At 34.4% G+C, this 19,669-nt stretch overlaps 1 protein-coding gene and 1 long non-coding RNA gene across 18 annotated transcripts in view; both read right to left on the reverse strand.

Annotated features, from left to right (window-relative positions):
* LOC139982708 (uncharacterized) overlaps positions 1-11,921 on the reverse strand; it is a 35,610-nt gene extending 23,689 nt beyond the window's left edge. For 5 of the 15 annotated variants that reach the window (XR_011798292.1, XR_011798287.1, XR_011798284.1 and 2 more), the window contains exons 1-8: positions 8,365-11,921; positions 7,595-7,661; positions 6,610-6,676; positions 5,197-5,263; positions 4,227-4,293; positions 2,809-2,875; positions 1,836-1,902; positions 418-484 (exon numbers count right to left, since the gene is read on the reverse strand). This is a non-coding gene — a long non-coding RNA (uncharacterized lncRNA). Of the gene's footprint in view, positions 1-417; positions 485-1,835; positions 1,903-2,808; positions 2,876-4,226; positions 4,294-5,196; positions 5,264-6,609; positions 6,677-7,506; positions 7,662-8,364 lie in introns of all 15 variants that reach the window. The other 10 variants (XR_011798296.1, XR_011798293.1, XR_011798297.1 and 7 more) reach the window with 8 other exon arrangements.
* Positions 11,922-12,612: 691 nt separating this feature from the next.
* On the reverse strand, positions 12,613-17,312 carry LOC139982398 (uncharacterized). 3 transcript variants are annotated; one of them, XM_071995218.1, is made up of 6 exons: positions 17,038-17,304; positions 15,453-15,552; positions 14,979-15,091; positions 14,600-14,729; positions 13,834-13,905; positions 12,613-12,752 (listed from the first exon to the last, which is right to left on the reverse strand). In XM_071995218.1, the coding sequence occupies exons 3-6, from the start codon at positions 15,079-15,081 to the stop codon at positions 12,677-12,679; spliced, it is 381 nt and encodes a 126-aa protein (XP_071851319.1). In that variant the 5' UTR covers positions 15,082-15,091; positions 15,453-15,552; positions 17,038-17,304; the 3' UTR covers positions 12,613-12,676. The 3 variants fall into 3 exon arrangements, with proteins under 3 accessions (XP_071851319.1, XP_071851320.1, XP_071851318.1); XM_071995219.1 differs by having other exon boundaries at positions 17,028-17,304; XM_071995217.1 differs by lacking the exon at positions 15,453-15,552 and having other exon boundaries at positions 17,038-17,312.
* Between the last annotated feature and the right edge of the window lie 2,357 nt (positions 17,313-19,669).

Below are 19,669 nucleotides of genomic sequence, written 5' to 3' on the forward strand. Positions count from 1 at the left end.
GCTTGATTGTGCTTGAACTTAAGTTCAATTGATTCATATGGACAAATATTGTCTGCAAAGACTGAAAGAGGAGTCACAGTATTTAATTTTTTTTTTTTTATGCCTATTTTGTTTAGGCCAGTTACAAGGTAAAATACACATTAAGCATCGTCCACACAATCTGAAACTGTACAAGAGTACAATGTTAGGAGTACAAGTAACTACAAACATGGCTTGAGTGTGCTTGAACCTAAGTTCAATTAATTCACTGACAAATCTATTGTCCCCAGAGACTAGAAAAGGAGATATTAATGTTGAAGTTTAAGGCTGATTCAGATCGGGTAACTTACACAACGACAATCGTAACTGAAGCAGTCTTTAATCTTTTAATCTGTTTAATATACATTAACTGCAAGTCATTGCCCTCAGTTAACCTACCAGTGATATAAACGTCCATCTTCAGGAAAAGAAATGGTTGGAACACTTCAAGAGCCCTTTCCATTGCCTGTTGAAAAAGCATATAGTCATTAACTACATTGCCTTGATACAGCTGGTTAATAGAAAATAGAATCACATGCTTTATTATATTTTAATATTTAATAATTGATATTAATCTGCAATATAGAATGAATAGGTTATATTGTACACAATATTCAAACATGTGTGCAATGAAGAAGGTACAGTAAGAAATGTGGAGTTACTATGCCAGATTTGAAAGCACTAGAAAATCTATAATATTTAGGAAAATGTACAGGTTCTATATTCTACACAGTCCAAACATGTGTGTACTTTAGCAACAGTTGCAGTGGGTATTTTTGAGACAAAAACATAAGATTAATTGTGCTCTAAGCTATATCATGATCTGCAGTTCCTGGCAATAACTGAATGTAACAACTGGATTAATTTCTAAAAGTAGAAAATAGAGTGCACAGTAAGCATTGTCCACACAATCTGAAACTGTATAAGAGTACAATGTTAGGAGCTCAAGTAAATGCTAACATGGTCTGATTGTGCTTGAACTTAAGTTCAATTGATTCATTTGGACAAATATTGTCTGCAAAGACTGAAGAGGAGTCACAGTATTTAAATTTTTTTTGTTTATGCCTATTTTGTTTTTAGGCCAGTTACAAGGTGAAGTATACATTAAGCATTGTCCACACAATCTGAAACTGTATAAGAGTACAATGTTAGGAGCTCAAGTAAATGCTAATATGGTCTGATTGTGCTTGAACTTAAGTTCAATTGATTCATTTGGACAAATATTGTCTGCAAAGACTGAAAGAGGAGTCACAGTATTTAAATTTTTTTGTTTATGCCTATTTTGTTTTTAGGCCAGTTACAAGGTAAAATACACAGTAATCATTGTCCACACAATCTGAAACTGTACAAGAGTACAATGTTAGGAGCTCAAGTAAATGCTAATATGGTCTGATTGTGCTTGAACTTAAGTTCAATTGATTCATTTGGACAAATATTGTCTGCAAAGACTGAAAGAGGAGTCACAGTATTTAAATTTTTTTCGTTCATGCCTATTTTGTTTTTAGGCCAGTTACAAGGTAAAGTACACATTAAGCATTGTCCACACAATCTGAAACTGTACAAGATTACAATGTTAGGAGTACAAGTGACTACAAACATGGCTTGAGTGTGCTTGAGTGTGCTTGAACCTAAGTTCAATTGATTCACTTACAAAACTATTTTCCACAAAGACTGGAAAATGAGATATTAATGTTGAAGGTTAAGGCTGATTCAGATCAGGTAACTTACACAACGACAATCGTAACTAAAGCAGTCATTAATCTTCTAATCTGCTTAATACACAATTAACTTTAAGTCATTGTCCTCAGTTAACCTACCAGTGATATTAACGTCCATCTTCAGGAAAAGGAATGGTTGGAACACTTCAAGAGCCCTTTCCATTGCCTGTTGAAAAAGCATATATAAAGTCATTAACTACATTGCCTTGATACAGCTGGTAAATGGAAAATAGAATCACCTTTTTTTATTATAATATGATATTCATCTGCAATATAGAATGAATAGGTTATATTGTCCACAATATCCAAACATGTGAACAATGAAGAAGGTACAGTAAGAAATGTGGAGTTACTATGCCAGATTTGAAAGCACTAGAAAATCTATAATATTTAGGAAAATGTACAGGTTCTATATTCTACACAGTCCAAACATGTGTGTACTTAATCAACAGTTGCAGTGGGCATTTTTGAGACAAAAACATAAGATTAATTGAGCTTTAACCCATATCATGTTCTGCAGTTCCTGGCAATAACTGAATGTAACAACTGGATTAATTTCTAAAAGTACAAAATAGAGTGCACAGTAAGCATTGTCCACACAGTCTGAAACTGTATAAGAGTACAATGTTAGGAGCTCAAGTAAATACTAACATGGCTTGATTGTGCTTGAACTTAAGTTCAATTGATTCATATGGACAAATATTGTCTGCAAAGACTGAAAGAGGAGTCACAGTATTTAATTTTTTTTTTTTTTATGCCTATTTTGTTTAGGCCAGTTACAAGGTAAAATACACATTAAGCATCGTCCACACAATCTGAAACTGTACAAGAGTACAATGTTAGGAGTACAAGTAACTACAAACATGGCTTGAGTGTGCTTGAACCTAAGTTCAATTAATTCACTGACAAATCTATTGTCCCCAGAGACTAGAAAAGGAGATATTAATGTTGAAGTTTAAGGCTGATTCAGATCGGGTAACTTACACAACGACAATCGTAACTGAAGCAGTCTTTAATCTTTTAATCTGTTTAATATACATTAACTGCAAGTCATTGCCCTCAGTTAACCTACCAGTGATATAAACGTCCATCTTCAGGAAAAGAAATGGTTGGAACACTTCAAGAGCCCTTTCCATTGCCTGTTGAAAAAGCATATAGTCATTAACTACATTGCCTTGATACAGCTGGTTAATAGAAAATAGAATCACATGCTTTATTATATTTTAATATTTAATAATTGATATTAATCTGCAATATAGAATGAATAGGTTATATTGTACACAATATTCAAACATGTGTGCAATGAAGAAGGTACAGTAAGAAATGTGGAGTTACTATGCCAGATTTGAAAGCACTAGAAAATCTATAATATTTAGGAAAATGTACAGGTTCTATATTCTACACAGTCCAAACATGTGTGTACTTTAGCAACAGTTGCAGTGGGTATTTTTGAGACAAAAACATAAGATTAATTGTGCTTTAAGCTATATCATGATCTGCAGTTCCTGGCAATAACTGAATGTAACAACTGGATTAATTTCTAAAAGTACAAAATAGAGTGCACAGTAAGCATTGTCCACACAATCTGAAACTGTATAAGAGTACAATGTTAGGAGCTCAAGTAAATGCTAACATGGTCTGATTGTGCTTGAACTTAAGTTCAATTGATTCATTTGGACAAATATTGTCTGCAAAGACTGAAGAGGAGTCACAGTATTTAAATTTTTTTTGTTTATGCCTATTTTGTTTTTAGGCCAGTTACAAGGTGAAGTATACATTAAGCATTGTCCACACAATCTGAAACTGTATAAGAGTACAATGTTAGGAGCTCAAGTAAATGCTAATATGGTCTGATTGTGCTTGAACTTAAGTTCAATTGATTCATTTGGACAAATATTGTCTGCAAAGACTGAAAGAGGAGTCACAGTATTTAAATTTTTTTGTTCATGCCTATTTTGTTTTTAGGCCAGTTACAAGGTAAAATACACAGTAATCATTGTCCACACAATCTGAAACTGTACAAGAGTACAATGTTAGGAGCTCAAGTAAATGCTAATATGGTCTGATTGTGCTTGAACTTAAGTTCAATTGATTCATTTGGACAAATATTGTCTGCAAAGACTGAAAGAGGAGTCACAGTATTTAAATTTTTTTCGTTCATGCCTATTTTGTTTTTAGGCCAGTTACAAGGTAATGTACACATTAAGCATTGTCCACACAATCTGAAACTGTACAAGATTACAATGTTAGGAGTACAAGTGACTACAAACATGGCTTGAGTGTGCTTGAGTGTGCTTGAACCTAAGTTCAATTGATTCACTTACAAAACTATTTTCCACAAAGACTGGAAAATGAGATATTAATGTTGAAGGTTAAGGCTGATTCAGATCAGGTAACTTACACAACGACAATCGTAACTAAAGCAGTCATTAATCTTCTAATCTGCTTTATACACAATTAACTTTAAGTCATTGTCCTCAGTTAACCTACCAGTGATATTAACGTCCATCTTCAGGAAAAGGAATGGTTGGAACACTTCAAGAGCCCTTTCCATTGCCTGTTGAAAAAGCATATATAAAGTCATTAACTACATTGCCTTGATACAGCTGGTAAATGGAAAATAGAATCACCTTTTTTTATTATAATATGATATTCATCTGCAATATAGAATGAATAGGTTATATTGTCCACAATATCCAAACATGTGAACAATGAAGAAGGTACAGTAAGAAATGTGGAGTTACTATGCCAGATTTGAAAGCACTAGAAAATCTATAATATTTAGGAAAATGTACAGGTTCTATATTCTACACAGTCCAAACATGTGTGTACTTTAGCAACAGTTGCAGTGGGCATTTTTGAGACAAAAACATAAGATTAATTGAGCTTTAACCCATATCATGTTCTGCAGTTCCTGGCAATAACTGAATGTAACAACTGGATTAATTTCTAAAAGTACAAAATAGAGTGCACAGTAAGCATTGTCCACACAGTCTGAAACTGTATAAGAGTACAATGTTAGGAGCTCAAGTAAATGCTAACATGGCTTGATTGTGCTTGAACTTAAGTTCAATTGATTCATATGGACAAATATTGTCTGCAAAGACTGAAAGAGGAGTCACAGTATTTAATTTTTTTTTTTATGCCTATTTTGTTTAGGCCAGTTACAAGGTAAAATACACATTAAGCATCGTCCACACAATCTGAAACTGTACAAGAGTACAATGTTAGGAGTACAAGTAACTACAAACATGGCTTGAGTGTACTTGAACCTAAGTTCAATTGATTCACTTACAAAACTATTGTCCCCAGAGACTAGAAAAGGAGATATTAATGTTGAAGTTTAAGGCTGATTCATATCGGGTAACTTACACAATGACAATCGTAACTGAAGCAGTCTATAATCTTCTAATCTGTTTAATACACATTAACTTAAAGTCATTGCCCTCAGTTAACCTACCAGTGATATTAATGTCCATCTTCAGGAAAAGGAATGGTTGGAACACTTCAAGAGCCCTTTCCATTGCCTGTTGAAAAAGCATATATAAAGTCATTAACTACATTGCCTTGATACAGCTGGTTAATGGAAAATAGAATCACCTTTTTTTGTTATAATATGATATTTAATAATTGATATTCATCTGCAATATAAAATGAATAGGTTATATTGTCCACAATATCCAAACATGTGTGCAATGAAGAAGGTACAGTAAGAAATGTGGAGTTACTATGCCAGATTTGAAAGCACTAGAAAATCTATAATATTTAGGAAAATGTACAGGTTCTATATTCTACACAGTCCAAACATGTGTGTACTTTAGCAACAGTTGCAGTGGGTATTTTTGAGACAAAAACATAAGATTAATTGTGCTTTAAGCTATATCATGATCTGCAGTTCCTGGCAATAACTGAATGTAACAACTGGATTAATTTCTAAAAGTACAAAATAGAGTGCACAGTAAGCATTGTCCACACAATCTGAAACTGTATAAGAGTACAATGTTAGGAGCTCAAGTAAATGCTAACATGGTCTGATTGTGCTTGAACTTAAGTTCAATTGATTCATTTGGACAAATATTGTCTGCAAAGACTGAAAGAGGAGTCACAGTATTTAATTTTTTTTTGTTTATGCCTATTTTGTTTTTAGGCCAGTTACAAGGTGAAGTATACATTAAGCATTGTCCACACAATCTGAAACTGTATAAGAGTACAATGTTAGGAGCTCAAGTAAATGCTAATATGGTCTGATTGTGCTTGAACTTAAGTTCAATTGATTCATTTGGACAAATATTGTCTGCAAAGACTGAAAGAGGAGTCACAGTATTTAATTTTTTTTGTTTATGCCTATTTTGTTTTTAGGCCAGTTACAAGGTAAAGTACACATTAAGCATTGTCCACACAATCTGAAACTGTATAAGAGTACAATGTTAGGAGCTCAAGTTAATGCTAATATGGTCTGATTGTGCTTGAACTTAAGTTCAATTGATTCATTTGGACAAATATTGTCTGCAAAGACTGAAAGAGGAGTCACAGTATTTAATTTTTTTTGTTTATGCCTATTTTGTTTTTAGGCCAGTTACAAGGTAAAGTACACATTAAGCATTGTCCACACAATCTGAAACTGTACAAGAGTACAATGTTAGGAGTACAAGTGACTACAAACATGGCTTGAGTGTGCTTGAACCTAAGTTCAATTGATTCACTTACAAAACTATTTTCCACAAAGACTGGAAAATGAGATATTAATGTTGAAGGTTAAGGCTGATACAGATCAGGTAACTTACACAACGACAATTGTAACTAAAGCAGTCATTAATCTTCTAATCTGTTTAATACACAATTAACTTCAAGTCATTGCCCTCAGTTAACCTACCAGTGATATTAACGTCCATCTTCAGGAAAAGGAATGGTTGGAACACTTCAAGAGCCCTTTCCATTGCCTGTTGAAAAAGCATATATAAAGTCATTAACTACATTGCCTTGATACAGCTGGTTAATGGAAAATAGAATCACCTTTTTTTATTATAATATGATATTTAATAATTGATATTCATCTGCAATATATAATGAATAGGTTATATTGTCCACAATATCCAAACATGTGTGCAATGAAGAAGGTACAGTAAGAAATGTGGAGTTACTATACCAGATTTGAAAGCACTAGAAAATCTATAATATTTAGGAAAATGTACAGGTTCTATATTCTACACAGTCCAAACATGTGTGTACTTTAGCAACAGTTGCAGTGGGTATTTTTGAGACAAAAACAAAAGATTAATTGTGCTTTAAGCTATATCATGATCTGCAGTTCCTGGCAATAACTGAATGTAACCACTGGATTAATTTCTAAAAGTAGAAAATAGAGTGCACAGTAAGCATTGTTCACACAATCTGAAACTGTATAAGAGTACAATGTTAGGAGCTCAAGTAAATACTAACATGGCTTGATTGTGCTTGAACTTAAGTTCAATTGATTCATTTGGACAAATATTGTCTGCATACACTGAAAGAGGAGTCACAGTATTTATATTTTTTTGTTCATGCCTATTTTGTTTAGGCCAGTTACAAGGTAATATACACATTAAGCATCGTCCACACAATCTGAAACTGTACAAGAGTACAATGTTAGGAGTACAAGTAACTACAAACATGGCTTGAGTGTGCTTGAACCTAAGTTCAATTAATTCACTGACAAATCTATTGTCCCCAGAGACTAGAAAAGGAGATATTAATGTTGAAGTTTAAGGTTGATTCAGATCGGGTAACTTACACAACGACAATCGTAACTGAAGCAGTCTTTAATCTTTTAATCTGTTTAATACACATTAACTGCAAGTCATTGCCCTCAGTTAACCTACCAGTGATATAAACGTCCATCTTCAGGAAAAGAAATGGTTGGAACACTTCAAGAGCCCTTTCCATTGCCTGTTGAAAAAGCATATAGTCATTAACTACATTGCCTTGATACAGCTGGTTAATAGAAAATAGAATCACATGCTTTATTATATTTTAATATTTAATAATTGATATTAATCTGCAATATAGAATGAATAGGTTATATTGTACACAATATTCAAACATGTGTGCAATGAAGAAGGTACAGTAAGAAATGTGGAGTTACTATACCAGATTTGAAAGCACTAGAAAATCTATAATATTTAGGAAAATGTACAGGTTCTATATTCTACACAGTCCAAACATGTGTGTACTTTAGCAACAGTTGCAGTGGGTATTTTTGAGACAAAAACATAAGATTAATTGTGCTTTAAGCTATATCATGATCTGCAGTTCCTGGCAATAACTGAATGTAACAACTGGATTAATTTCTAAAAGTACAAAATAGAGTGCACAGTTAGCATTGTCCACACAATCTGAAACTGTATAAGAGTACAATGTTAGGAGTACAAGTGACTACAAACATGGCTTGAGTGTGCTTGAACTAAGTGCAATTAATTCACTTACAAAACTATTTTCCCCAGAGACTGGAAAATGAGATATTAATGTTGAAGGTTAAGGCTGATTCAGATCAGGTAACTTGCACAACGACAATCGTAACTAAAGCAGTCATTAATCTTCTAATCTGTTTAATACACAATTAACTTCAAGTCATTGCCCTCAGTTAACCTACCAGTGATATTAACGTCCATCTTCAGGAAAAGAAATGGTTGTAACACTTCAAGAGCCCTTTCCATTGCCTGTTGAAAAAGCATATAAAGTCATTAACTACATTGCCTTGATACAGCTGGTTAATGGAAAATAGAATCACCTTTTTTTATTATAAAATGATATTTAATAATTGATATTCATCTGCAATATAGAATGAATAGGTTATATTGTCCAATATCCAAACATGTGTACAATGAAGAAGGTACAGTAAGAAATGTGGAGTTACTATGCCAGATTTGAAAGCACTAGAAAATCTATAATATTTAGGAAAATGTACAGGTTCTATATTCTACACAGTCCAAACATGTGTGTACTTTAGCAACAGTTGCAGTGGGTATTTTTGAGACAAAAACATAAGATTAATTGTGCTTTAAGCTATATCATGATCTGCAGTTCCTGGCAATAACTGAATGTAACAACTGGATTAATTTCTAAAAGTACAAAATGAGAGTGCAAAGTAAGCATTGTCCACACAGTCTGAAACTGTATAAGAGTACAATGTTAGGAGCTCAAGAAAATACTAACATGGCTTGATTGTGCTTGAACTTAAGTTCAATTGATTCATATGGAAAAATATTGTCTGCAAGACTGAAAGAGGAGTCACAGTATTTATATTTTTTCGTTCATGCCTATTTTGTTTAGGCAAGTTACAAGGTAAAATACACATTAAGCATTGTCCACACAATCTGAAACTGTACAAGAGTACAATGTTAGTGAGTACAAGTGACTACAAACAGGCTTGACAGCACTTGAAAATCTATAATATTTAGGAAAATGTACAGGTTCTATATTCTACGCAATTCAAACATGTGTGTACTTTAGCAACACTTGCAGTGGGTATTTTTGAGACAAAATCCTAAGATTAATTGTGCTTTAACCTATATCAATATTCTGCAGTTCCTGGCAATAACTGAATGTAATGATTAATTTCTAAAAGTAGAAAATAGAGTGCACAGTAAGCATTAAGCATTGTCCACACAATCTGAAACTGTACAAGAGTACAATGTTAGGAGTACAAGTCAAGAGTGCTACGAACATGGCTTGAAATAAAGTTCAATTGATTCACTCACAAAACTATTGTCCCTAGAGACTGGAAAAGGAGATATTAACAGTGTAGGATTTATACAGTCATCTGCAGGGTTCATTTTAAGCGGTATCGCATCGCACTTTGCGATGCGATTATTTACATTTGCGATGCAAGATGATACTTTGTATCGCGCAACTGCTACACAACCCAAGGTAGGCCCCTAGACTACACACACCTAGAGTATAGCAGCCTAAAGTCCCAAATAACCACATACATTACTATCACACAGAGCATGATTCATTGGCACGAAATGTTACACTCATATTTACTATTTTATCTGACACTTTTGGAGTTTTGTTTTCGCATTTGATTCAAATAATTTACTTGGCCTAGGCCTATGCCTGATCTGACCTACGCGGCTACGCAATAATAATAATAATAATATAACGTTACTTTCGCACTCGTACTCCGATCCACCGGTGCGGGCTTAGTCTGCATCAAGCTGAAGTTGGCTACCAATAACAGCGGACAATAGCAGCCGCCAATAAGCAATACTAGTGGTGGACAATAGCAGTGGATAATAAGCGAGTTGCTGCTATCGGTAGCTAGCTTCGGAATATTTACTTGGGATATGCTTCCACTTTTTTATTGACATCAAAACTGCAAACTATTGTAACTGGTAAGCTAGGCGGCAACCTAGTGTGATTGTACCATGGATATACATGATTTCGCGCACTTTTGACGTATTTTAATCAATATCGTGAACATCCTACAATAAAATTTAAATTCATCACGATTTTTGATATTTGTGTAACTATTTATGGGGCCAACGGCGAAATTCGATATATCAACGTTACTGAACAATATACCACATTGTGAATGCTTGCATAATTGCATTCCCTCTAAAAGTGGAAAGATATGTTTGAAACTTTCTTCTGAGAGTTGAGAGTCAATATTTCCAAAGAGGGAGACCCCCGCCCCCAGTGCCAGGGATACATTTATGACATTATCTTTGTCGTGCAGCGCACGTGCACAGAAAAAAAAAATTGCTAACCATTTTTACCAAACTGCTAATCAATTCAGGATTTTGATTAGCAATACTGCTAAGCAAATTGAAAAATCTAAAATGAACCCTGGTCATCTGGGACGGCTAGAAAATCAAAACCATACAAGAGTAGCCTACGTTATCTGTTTTATTATCTATAGATGAACAGTTGTTGGTTTGGGCCTAGTAAGTCTTATAGGGTACAGCAAGTGGCCAAACTAATATGGAGTAGCCTATGCATGATTTTGCACCGTACCAAGACCATCATCAAAACTATGACAGCTTTCGGGCATCTATTTGCCACTCTGAGAAGCTGTCCATGAATAATGACTACTTGGGTAGCCTAGGGCCGGGAGTAAGGATAGGCCTAGGCCCACTTAAAAAGATAGTAACATAATCTCAGTGAATGTTCAACATTTACCCAACTAGTAAAACTTTTTTGAAACATGAGGGTGGTTAAGGCTTGTTTGTGCATGTAGGCTCAACAACATTAAGTCCTTGGGGCAAACAGTGCATTTATTAGCACATTGTTTACATGACACAGTCTATAGTCTACATTTATTAGGACTGTCATTCCTCAAACTAAAGTAAACAAAACGCATTCACATGGAAGGCTGCAGTGTTTCCTTTCGAAAGATAACTACCACTTTAAGCTACGAAAACAACCAAACTGACTTTTTTCTCGCCAGTATGCATGCATGTAGGCCTAACCTTTTTTAAGGTCAGCGTACCGTAATTTACAACTAGTGTAGCCTAAGCCAACACACCAACAGAGTAATTAAGTTAGCCGTAGTATAGCCTAACGTTAACGTTAATATTATCATTACTAGCCGATGTAACTACAGTATAACTCATATTAAGTTAGGCTCTACGTTATGAAAACTTCTTCGTAGGCCTCTATGCCAACTGCAGAATTAATTCCGGTACTCTTTTAGGACCGTACCTATAATAATATCCAGCATGAACTTCACGATAGTGTAATCCGACACCCTATCGTTCGAGTTACACCATTTAAACAATTGTACTAACCTTGATTAAAGTTGAGTAAACTTCGGCCGTAGACTGTATTACGTAAAGGTGAAGAGTAAGGTCATTAGCAAACTTGAAGGCGTCGGCTTTCTCATTCAGATACTGTACAGCGACGGTGCTTGCTCACGCTCATTTAGATGTTAAGCTGCTGTACAAGATTATGTGGACAGATTTTTGAGGGCGCTATGCGAATTTTGGAATGATTAAAATCACTTTCAACCGATTACGTGGACAAAAATAAAAGTTCGTAATTTCACTAGGAGCATATGTTTTGTGGGGGGTAGAGCCTGTTTAGAGCAACTGCGTTACGTGGACATCGAATGTCCACATAATCGGTTAGTGTCCACATAGCGCGGTGGGATACTAACGAATGTCCACGTAATCCAGGTCGAGTGAGAGTATATATATATATATATATATATATATATATATATATATAATAATTATAATAATAATAATAATAAATGCATTTATATAGCAATAATTTTGTACAAGACATTAACAAGGAAAACGCCAACCAGTCGGGTCGATCAGAATAAGCAAGCTTAAACAGATATGTTCTTAACTTTATCTTGAAAGCATCCAGGGTCAAGGAGTCGATACGCATCAATTCCACCGGAAGTGAATTCCACAACCGAGGTCCTTTGTAGGCAAAAGCCCTATTGCCTAATGTATTATGATTGATACAAGGAACATGCAGTGTGATTCGAGAATGTGAGCGCAAAGAGTAACAACTAGACTTCACCGAGATCATATCACATAAATACTTAGGTGCAAGACCTTTTAAACATTTAAGTACTTGCAAGATTAGTTTAAATTCAATGCGTTGCTGTACAGGTAACCAATGAATACCAATATATATATATATATATATATATATATATATATATATATATATATTTATATATATATATATATATTTACACCAAACATAATGACATCTGTTCAATATTAAATATAAACCAATGATAGTCATGAATAGCTTAAATTATATTAAACATGGTTGTCTACCACTGTTAACACTTAATAAAGACGACTGTCAAGATATATTATCATTTTCAATATATAATTAATACTAAGTAATGAAGTAAACCAAAATAAAGTTAGATGCTGTCATGAACACACAAAAAAGGAAGAGAATTTTACACTTTAATAAATGCAACGAGAGAATGCTTACAAGGCTGTTAGCTGGGTTGTGTCATAGAATGTTTCCTCGTGAAGCTCTGATATCTTGTTTCTTGAAATATTTCTGTAGAGGAATTTCAACAATACTAGTTCAACTTTATAATACTAAACTAATTCGTACATATTTTCAGCTAAAATAAAAATGATGGTTATTACCACTACCAACAGTACTGTCAGACCCGTTGCACACTGGGTATTTTTTTTTTATTTGGAATGTTTTGTAATAGATGATGAATCAACTAAAGTTGGATCATACACTATAATAACAAAACGTTGAAAGATTAATGAAAAGTACAATAACCATTGACAGGTTTCATCCTTTTTTTTTGATGAAATAGTTATCGCACTTTCTCTTTCAAACATTGTTTGGACTTGAATTGCATTGTTTTGGGTATTAGTTGTGAAGAAAAGAAACATTCATTGTTATTCTACGAAACTGGTACTAACTTTTTATTGACTATTGCTCTTTTTTGATAAACCCTATACAATCAATGACAAATCACTTGTACATCGGTAAAGAAACCTACGCCACGTTAAAAGAGGCCACCTAATGTAAAGTTATTGATACGTTTGTACTGCGAATAACAGAAAGCCGTTAATCAGTATAACTGAACCGTAACACATGTTAGACATGTGTGCAGATGCTACTTTGGAAAAGAATTACTAACATACGAATTCATTAACCAAAGACTGTTTACGAATGACTGGTTAGGAGTCAAAGCAACTGTTCCTAAATGTTTGACTAATATGTATACCTAGCATAAATGGGTGAAATTGCAGATTTTTAGCGTTTTATATAAAGTGTCATCTGCTTGCTGTAAATACGTGGACGAAATGTTGTCGAAACCTTTAATGAAGTTTTGTTAATCCAGTTAATCATTTAGCATAAGATTGTGTGTTTGGTTTTTACCGTTCATGTATAATTCTTTCTCAGCAGCAACTGGTCATAATAAATCTAACATGTGATAAGAAGTTATTACGCACATCAATGCTAACTGATTAGCGGGTGCATACTTTTACCAGTTTCAAACTAATAAAGGCATGAACAACGGCTGGAGAGGCAATAATTTTGTAGTTGTTGTTAAAGGAAACACAGAACTAATATATCGTTTTGATATAAATCAGCCAAGGAAACAGTTACTTACAACAGGTTAAGAGAGGTGGTCAATCTAAAGGTGTCCTTTGGAATCAAACTGAGGTAGTTTCTTGAGAAGTTACTGTTGAGACATAAGAAAACATGTAAATGAATGCGAGCACCTCTATCCTTTTATTTTTGTGAATGGATACTGAAAAAATGATGACAGTTTTAGGATATGTTATGTTTATTCAGCTGATAAGAGATGAACAGTGTAATAAGAAATTCATTATCATATATTGATAATAAAAAAAAAGTTTTGTTTTTGCTACAATTATTGGTGTATAACGACTGCAAACAAGTGATTCTTAATAAATGAAAACCACATATACTTTTAGAATATTATTCCGACAAAATCAATACATACACAAACAAACACATATGCAACAGGGGTGTATTCTGTACAATCATAGCACTGGGTGATACGACCTCATCGGTAGTTATACGAAGCCAGTTTATACGCTTTCACACACCAGTAGAATCACTGTAGTCGAGTGATGCGGACTTCGGTCTGTGGCACAGACAGGGATCGAATACTACCTTAGCCTGATAAGTCCCTTTTATTCACCGTTTATATAAATAAATTGTTGATTCTCAACCATTTGATGAACTGATCTGTGTCGGGTTATTTCATTATGTATAAGGTACCATGTATGCAGTTACTATCCATGTTGCTTTTAAATTTCTGAAGTTTGAATGAGTTAAATAATAATTAACCATTACAGATTTAAAAGTACTTACGTTGAAGTAGCCATTAAAGAGGTAGACGTACTTACGCAAAAGTAACATTTGATGGAATAACCAGTGACAAGTTGTGCAGTTGTCTTCTAGAACAATCAATACTATAACCTTTCCTCGCTTCGTTACATCTACAGATTCCTTTGGAACCGCAAGCATATGGTAGTTCTAAAGATTGACAAATCAAAATACCGTGCAGTCCAAATAGGTAATTATGTATTGAAATTTCATCTAGATTTAGTATTTATTGACACGTTTTATCTATTTCATGTATTTTTGTAAGTGAAAGGTATGCTGAAAACATGTTGTGTATAACATATCAGAAGTATATGCATATTATTCACTGAAAATGTAATTGAGTTACAGAGGTAAATGAATGGGCACATTTAAACTTAAGAAATAAAAGAAAATCTTTACCATTGGTTTCACACGGTATATCGTGGCCTTTTTCTGCGTCGTTAGTCACGGCACTATTTTTCGTCACCAATATCAGAAATAGCAGACTCAAGGCAATCTTCATTTTGGAAATTCTATTAATTAATAGCAGAAAAAAGAACATTTATATATATATATACATATATAAATAAATAAATATATATATATATATGTATATGTATATATATGTATATACATATGTATATATACAACTCTATATATATATATATATATATAAAACTATATATATATATATATAGCCGTTAAATGACTTGTTAATAAATGACAAATGAATATGAATATTTATCTATAACTTAAATTGTAATGAGTGAACAAACTACCAGTCTCCCCGGAATTCGAACCCAGGATTCCCGCTGTATGTTCGTACACCTCCAGCTTTTATGTTCGGACAACCCCAACAAGGGACTGTGTCTCTTCTTACAAAAACAAACTTACCAACGAATTTTGACGGCTTCAATGTAACCCGATATTGGCAATAAACCAAAATCTCTAACTTCTTTAACTCAGCAATGTGCGTAAGCAGCAGATGGGAAGTCTAAAACAAAATTGAAAGATAAAGCACATGATATAAACCTGCATCTAACTTCATACGTTTATAACAACTTAGCGTGACAAGCAATGAACGAAAATGAAAACAGACTAAATGGTAGATAAAAATTAAAAGAGTTGAACAATGAAGCAATAATCATATGAAGGGGGAAGTATGATGTTACTCTTTCATATCTTCTTTCACAACAACTTCCTTGAAAATTCAACGATTTATAAGTTGTCAGTACGTTATACATTAAATATAGACTCGAGTCAACATGAGTTGAAAAAATGGGGTTATCTGAATTAATTAATTCAGTAATGGCACTTGAATTCTATACTAAATATTTCTAAATTATCAGCAGATATCGACTGATTGACTTTTAAAGACGATTTTTGAAGTATGTATTTGAGATCCTCCTGCAAGCAGGAACTAGCGTAGAAGCCTCATTGGCATATCAAAGCCGCAAGCTGACCGAAGTCAGTCTCTTAGATTCATATTCAACGTCCATGATTTTAAATTGCCATTTGTCAACAACTCTGTAACTGGACGAAATACATTAATCTTGGAGTGACTCGAATTGGGGATCTTATGATTGGAAGGCATCGGCGTTAACCATTGAGCTAGCACTCCTTTTCGTTGCAGAGTTGTAATAAAACTGTTAAAGTTGTAAAGTTGTTTTAAACACTGTTATTGAATATGCATATCATGTCACGTGTATACAAAACAAAACAGAAATGGAGAACTTTGCCCCAGCATTACTGCCAAATAAATGGTGAATATCCAATGAAAAGAACATATTCAATTGCTGATCTATTATTATTCAAACTGTACTGTTACTTTTGTTAAAAGTCAAATTGGTATAGTGAAAATATGAAAAATAACCGACACTCGTCACCAATATACTCTTAGCAAGATTGCTCAATTTAAAATCAGAGTATAAAACTTACCTTACCTTACCTAACAATTTGTTATACTTTAGTCTACTAAACATGATAAAAGAAATCGCACAATTTAATTATTCATGCACAAACAATGAAATAAGTAACAATCGCAGTTTACTATTATAACTGAAATGACCGTGACGAGACATGGTTGTAATTGAGCAAGCGCTTGATGAGATGGATTGTTGACAATTTCAATTACTATCGCCTTTGAAATGCTGATGATTGTCTTCTTTTTAATGCATGTCTTTACCAAACTTCCAACATTTTACTCGCTTATTACTATTTTCCTCTTTTTGTTATGTCTGCAACAAAACGTTTACTCCTATAATTCCATAACTTTAAGATTCATAGTATCATAATTTATAATATTTATTTAACAAGAACGAAGATAAGGAACCACTCACCTGGTGAATTTATGATTGAGAACCATAAGTCATAAAATAAATGCACTCGCAGTTCCAACACATGCACTAATGAGTGGTACATAAACATATGCTTAGCGAAAGTAAGAAATGTATGATGTGAATATCTTACTTCAACTTACCTATGAAGAAGGCACATAAGATAGATACTTGTTAACTGAAGGCGGATATCGGTGTAGTGATTAAGATATTGTAGCTTGTTACCGCAACTCGTTAAGAAAATTCAACATTCCTTTTACAAGGATACATATATACTGATGTCTGCTCCTTGATCATATCCTCTTTTCTTCCCCTTTCTTTTCTCGACTGACATTTATCGACAAAATGACAGCTACTTCACACTGTATTTTCCGAAAGTGAAAGATATTACGTCGACAACAAAAACACAATGAAAAAAATGTACTTTCATCCGAAACACAATATAGGTCAGGCAAAACAAGAACGAAATGTTATGACGCTAAGAGTGCTTTCTCCACAGTTTATATACGTTTGAATAACTAGCTACGGGTATGGATGGAATTACCCCTCCCCACCCCCACTCCTAGATCACCGACCTTACACTTTCGGGAATCACCACTCCAGCAAGTGAAAGATATGCTGAAATAAGCCGGAGCCGTTAAGTCTGTATAGGTTCGACAATGTGTTATACGAAAGAGGTGTTACTGAATTTCACCATGACCTATTATGAACCCCACTGACACGATTAATCCAGCGCTCACAACCCAGCCAGCAGGCCCAGTTCACCTGGTTTCACCAGGGCGTTCTGTGACTATTTTGAGTGGGAGGGAGGGGGGTGTACGAACCCAAAATTAACGACCAAAATTGATTGTTAGCAATATCGCTCGACAAAATAAGGCTGCGAAAGATATGTTAATGTGGTAAGAATGATAGCCTAAAAAACTGACAAGAAAGAAAAGAAGGTCATCAGTATATTTGATTTTATCGACGAATTCACGAACACCCCCCCCCCCCCGTACGGTACGCCCCTGGGCTTCACTCTTTAGGCTGACCTATTCCAATGTATATATCTCATTTTCACACTGCACTATCGTTATGGCAATGCCAACTGGCAACACTGCTTCCCGAATTAGGCGCGTTTTTTTTTGCCGCCAATACGTATCGCACGCGCCATCCAAGTACTCGGGTGATAATTCTACGGCAAGAACTGAGAAAGCTAAAAAGTAATCGAGAACGCTTTCCGATTCCGAAAAGCAAAAAAAACAAATCCATCGAATTATTATTGATAATTCAATCATTTACTTCGAAAGGAGTTGGTACTAGATGAGTATTTTGGAACAATTTTTTTCTGTGAGTGTGTGACTCATTTGGGTGAATTAACTCATCAAAATGTTTGGAATTAATTAGGCTAGAGAAATTGCATTAGGCCATAGTGTTACTGTTAGTGTTACTCGATTGTGTAGGCCTATCGTTTTGAAAACGAAACTCGCTCGGTCATTAACATTGGTAACTCGCCAAAAAATAAATGGGAAGAACTATCTTCCGTTCATGGCACCAATTTTGCCAATCTCGCCAAGTCTCTGTGATATGCTAGGCGGCTATGGCCTAAAGTTTTATGGTATAGGTCACACTACGAATGAATTGTATTACTATACTAGGGTATGCCTAGGCCTTACTTAGCGTTAGGCTGCATAGGAAAAACCTCAAATTTTGCCGATTGTTGCTTCTTTTCTAAAAACTATCACACCACTGGTCATGAAACTTATAGAAATGGCAAATAAATTCCTTATAAACATTTCTGCACAAAATATTCAAAACCTCATATCTATCTAGGCCTAAGCAAGAAACAGGAAAATCTGAGACACATCCTCATGCTTAATCGCAGCATGAAAATTGAGAGTTGCACAACTTGCAAATAAATGATTGGAAAGCAATGTTATCATTATTATGTATTGTTCGTACTAGACTTAACAACCTCTGAAAGAATCAAGTACCCCGTAGCAATGGTTTAGGAGCAATTCATCACTAAAAATAGCTCTTTTTTAGTGGAAAAAAATCGAATATTTTGATAATTTTAAAATGACCTAACTCCACAAGACAATATTTTTGTAGCCTTTTTTTTTTATATTCCTGTTATATGGGATAGACTCTATCTGCATCTGTAATAAAAAGGTAGTAAGATGTTTAATTGCTGACAAATGAGACCTCAAAATTCAAGAAAATGCCAAAATGCCACGGTGGCGACAAATTGCGGAATTTCAAAGTGTGATAAATGTGAAGCAATGCAACTGAAATTTTCAGACTATGTTAATTATACAGTACACCAGTCACACAAATAATTTGGGAATTTTTCAAAGATGTCGAACTACAACATATTCCAAAATATGGTGATTTGATATGGAATGACCCTACACGTACCTAATTGGGTTGGCCCTATCAACATTTCAAACGTTCCGGCGCGGTTGAATAGCCCTCAATAGTGGAGCAAGGAGGGCAAAATTGCCCATATGTTTAGTGTAGGACAGATCATTTGGAGAGCAAATATTAGCTAATCAGTCCAAAAAGAGCCAGGGGATTGAGCCAATAACTAATTTCTACCATTGTATCCAGATTTATGGTTCGAATATATTCCCATCTCATTACATACCAACTGTTTTTTTTTATGTTTTTTTTTTTTTCAGGAGGACCACAAGGTACCTTACCTCAGACAGCGAGGCAAGCGAAGTTGACTCTCCAGTGAAATCGAAGCAACGGAAGAAATCGTCCTCACAGAAGGAGTCCCCTGTCCCATCGCAG

Source organism: Apostichopus japonicus, chromosome 16, assembly GCF_037975245.1.
Source record: "Apostichopus japonicus isolate 1M-3 chromosome 16, ASM3797524v1, whole genome shotgun sequence".
NCBI classification, from domain to species: Eukaryota; Metazoa; Echinodermata; class Holothuroidea; order Aspidochirotida; family Stichopodidae; genus Apostichopus; species Apostichopus japonicus.

Bases quoted from the DNA above. Each gene is read 5' to 3' on its own strand.
- LOC139982398 (XM_071995217.1), bottom strand. The intron at 14,730-14,978 runs GTAAAGATTTTC...GTCAATCTTTAG, and splicing joins TATACCGTGTGAAACCAATG to AACTACCATATGCTTGCGGT. The intron at 13,906-14,599 runs GTAAGTACGTCT...ATGTCTCAACAG, and splicing joins CCATCAAATGTTACTTTTGC to TAACTTCTCAAGAAACTACC.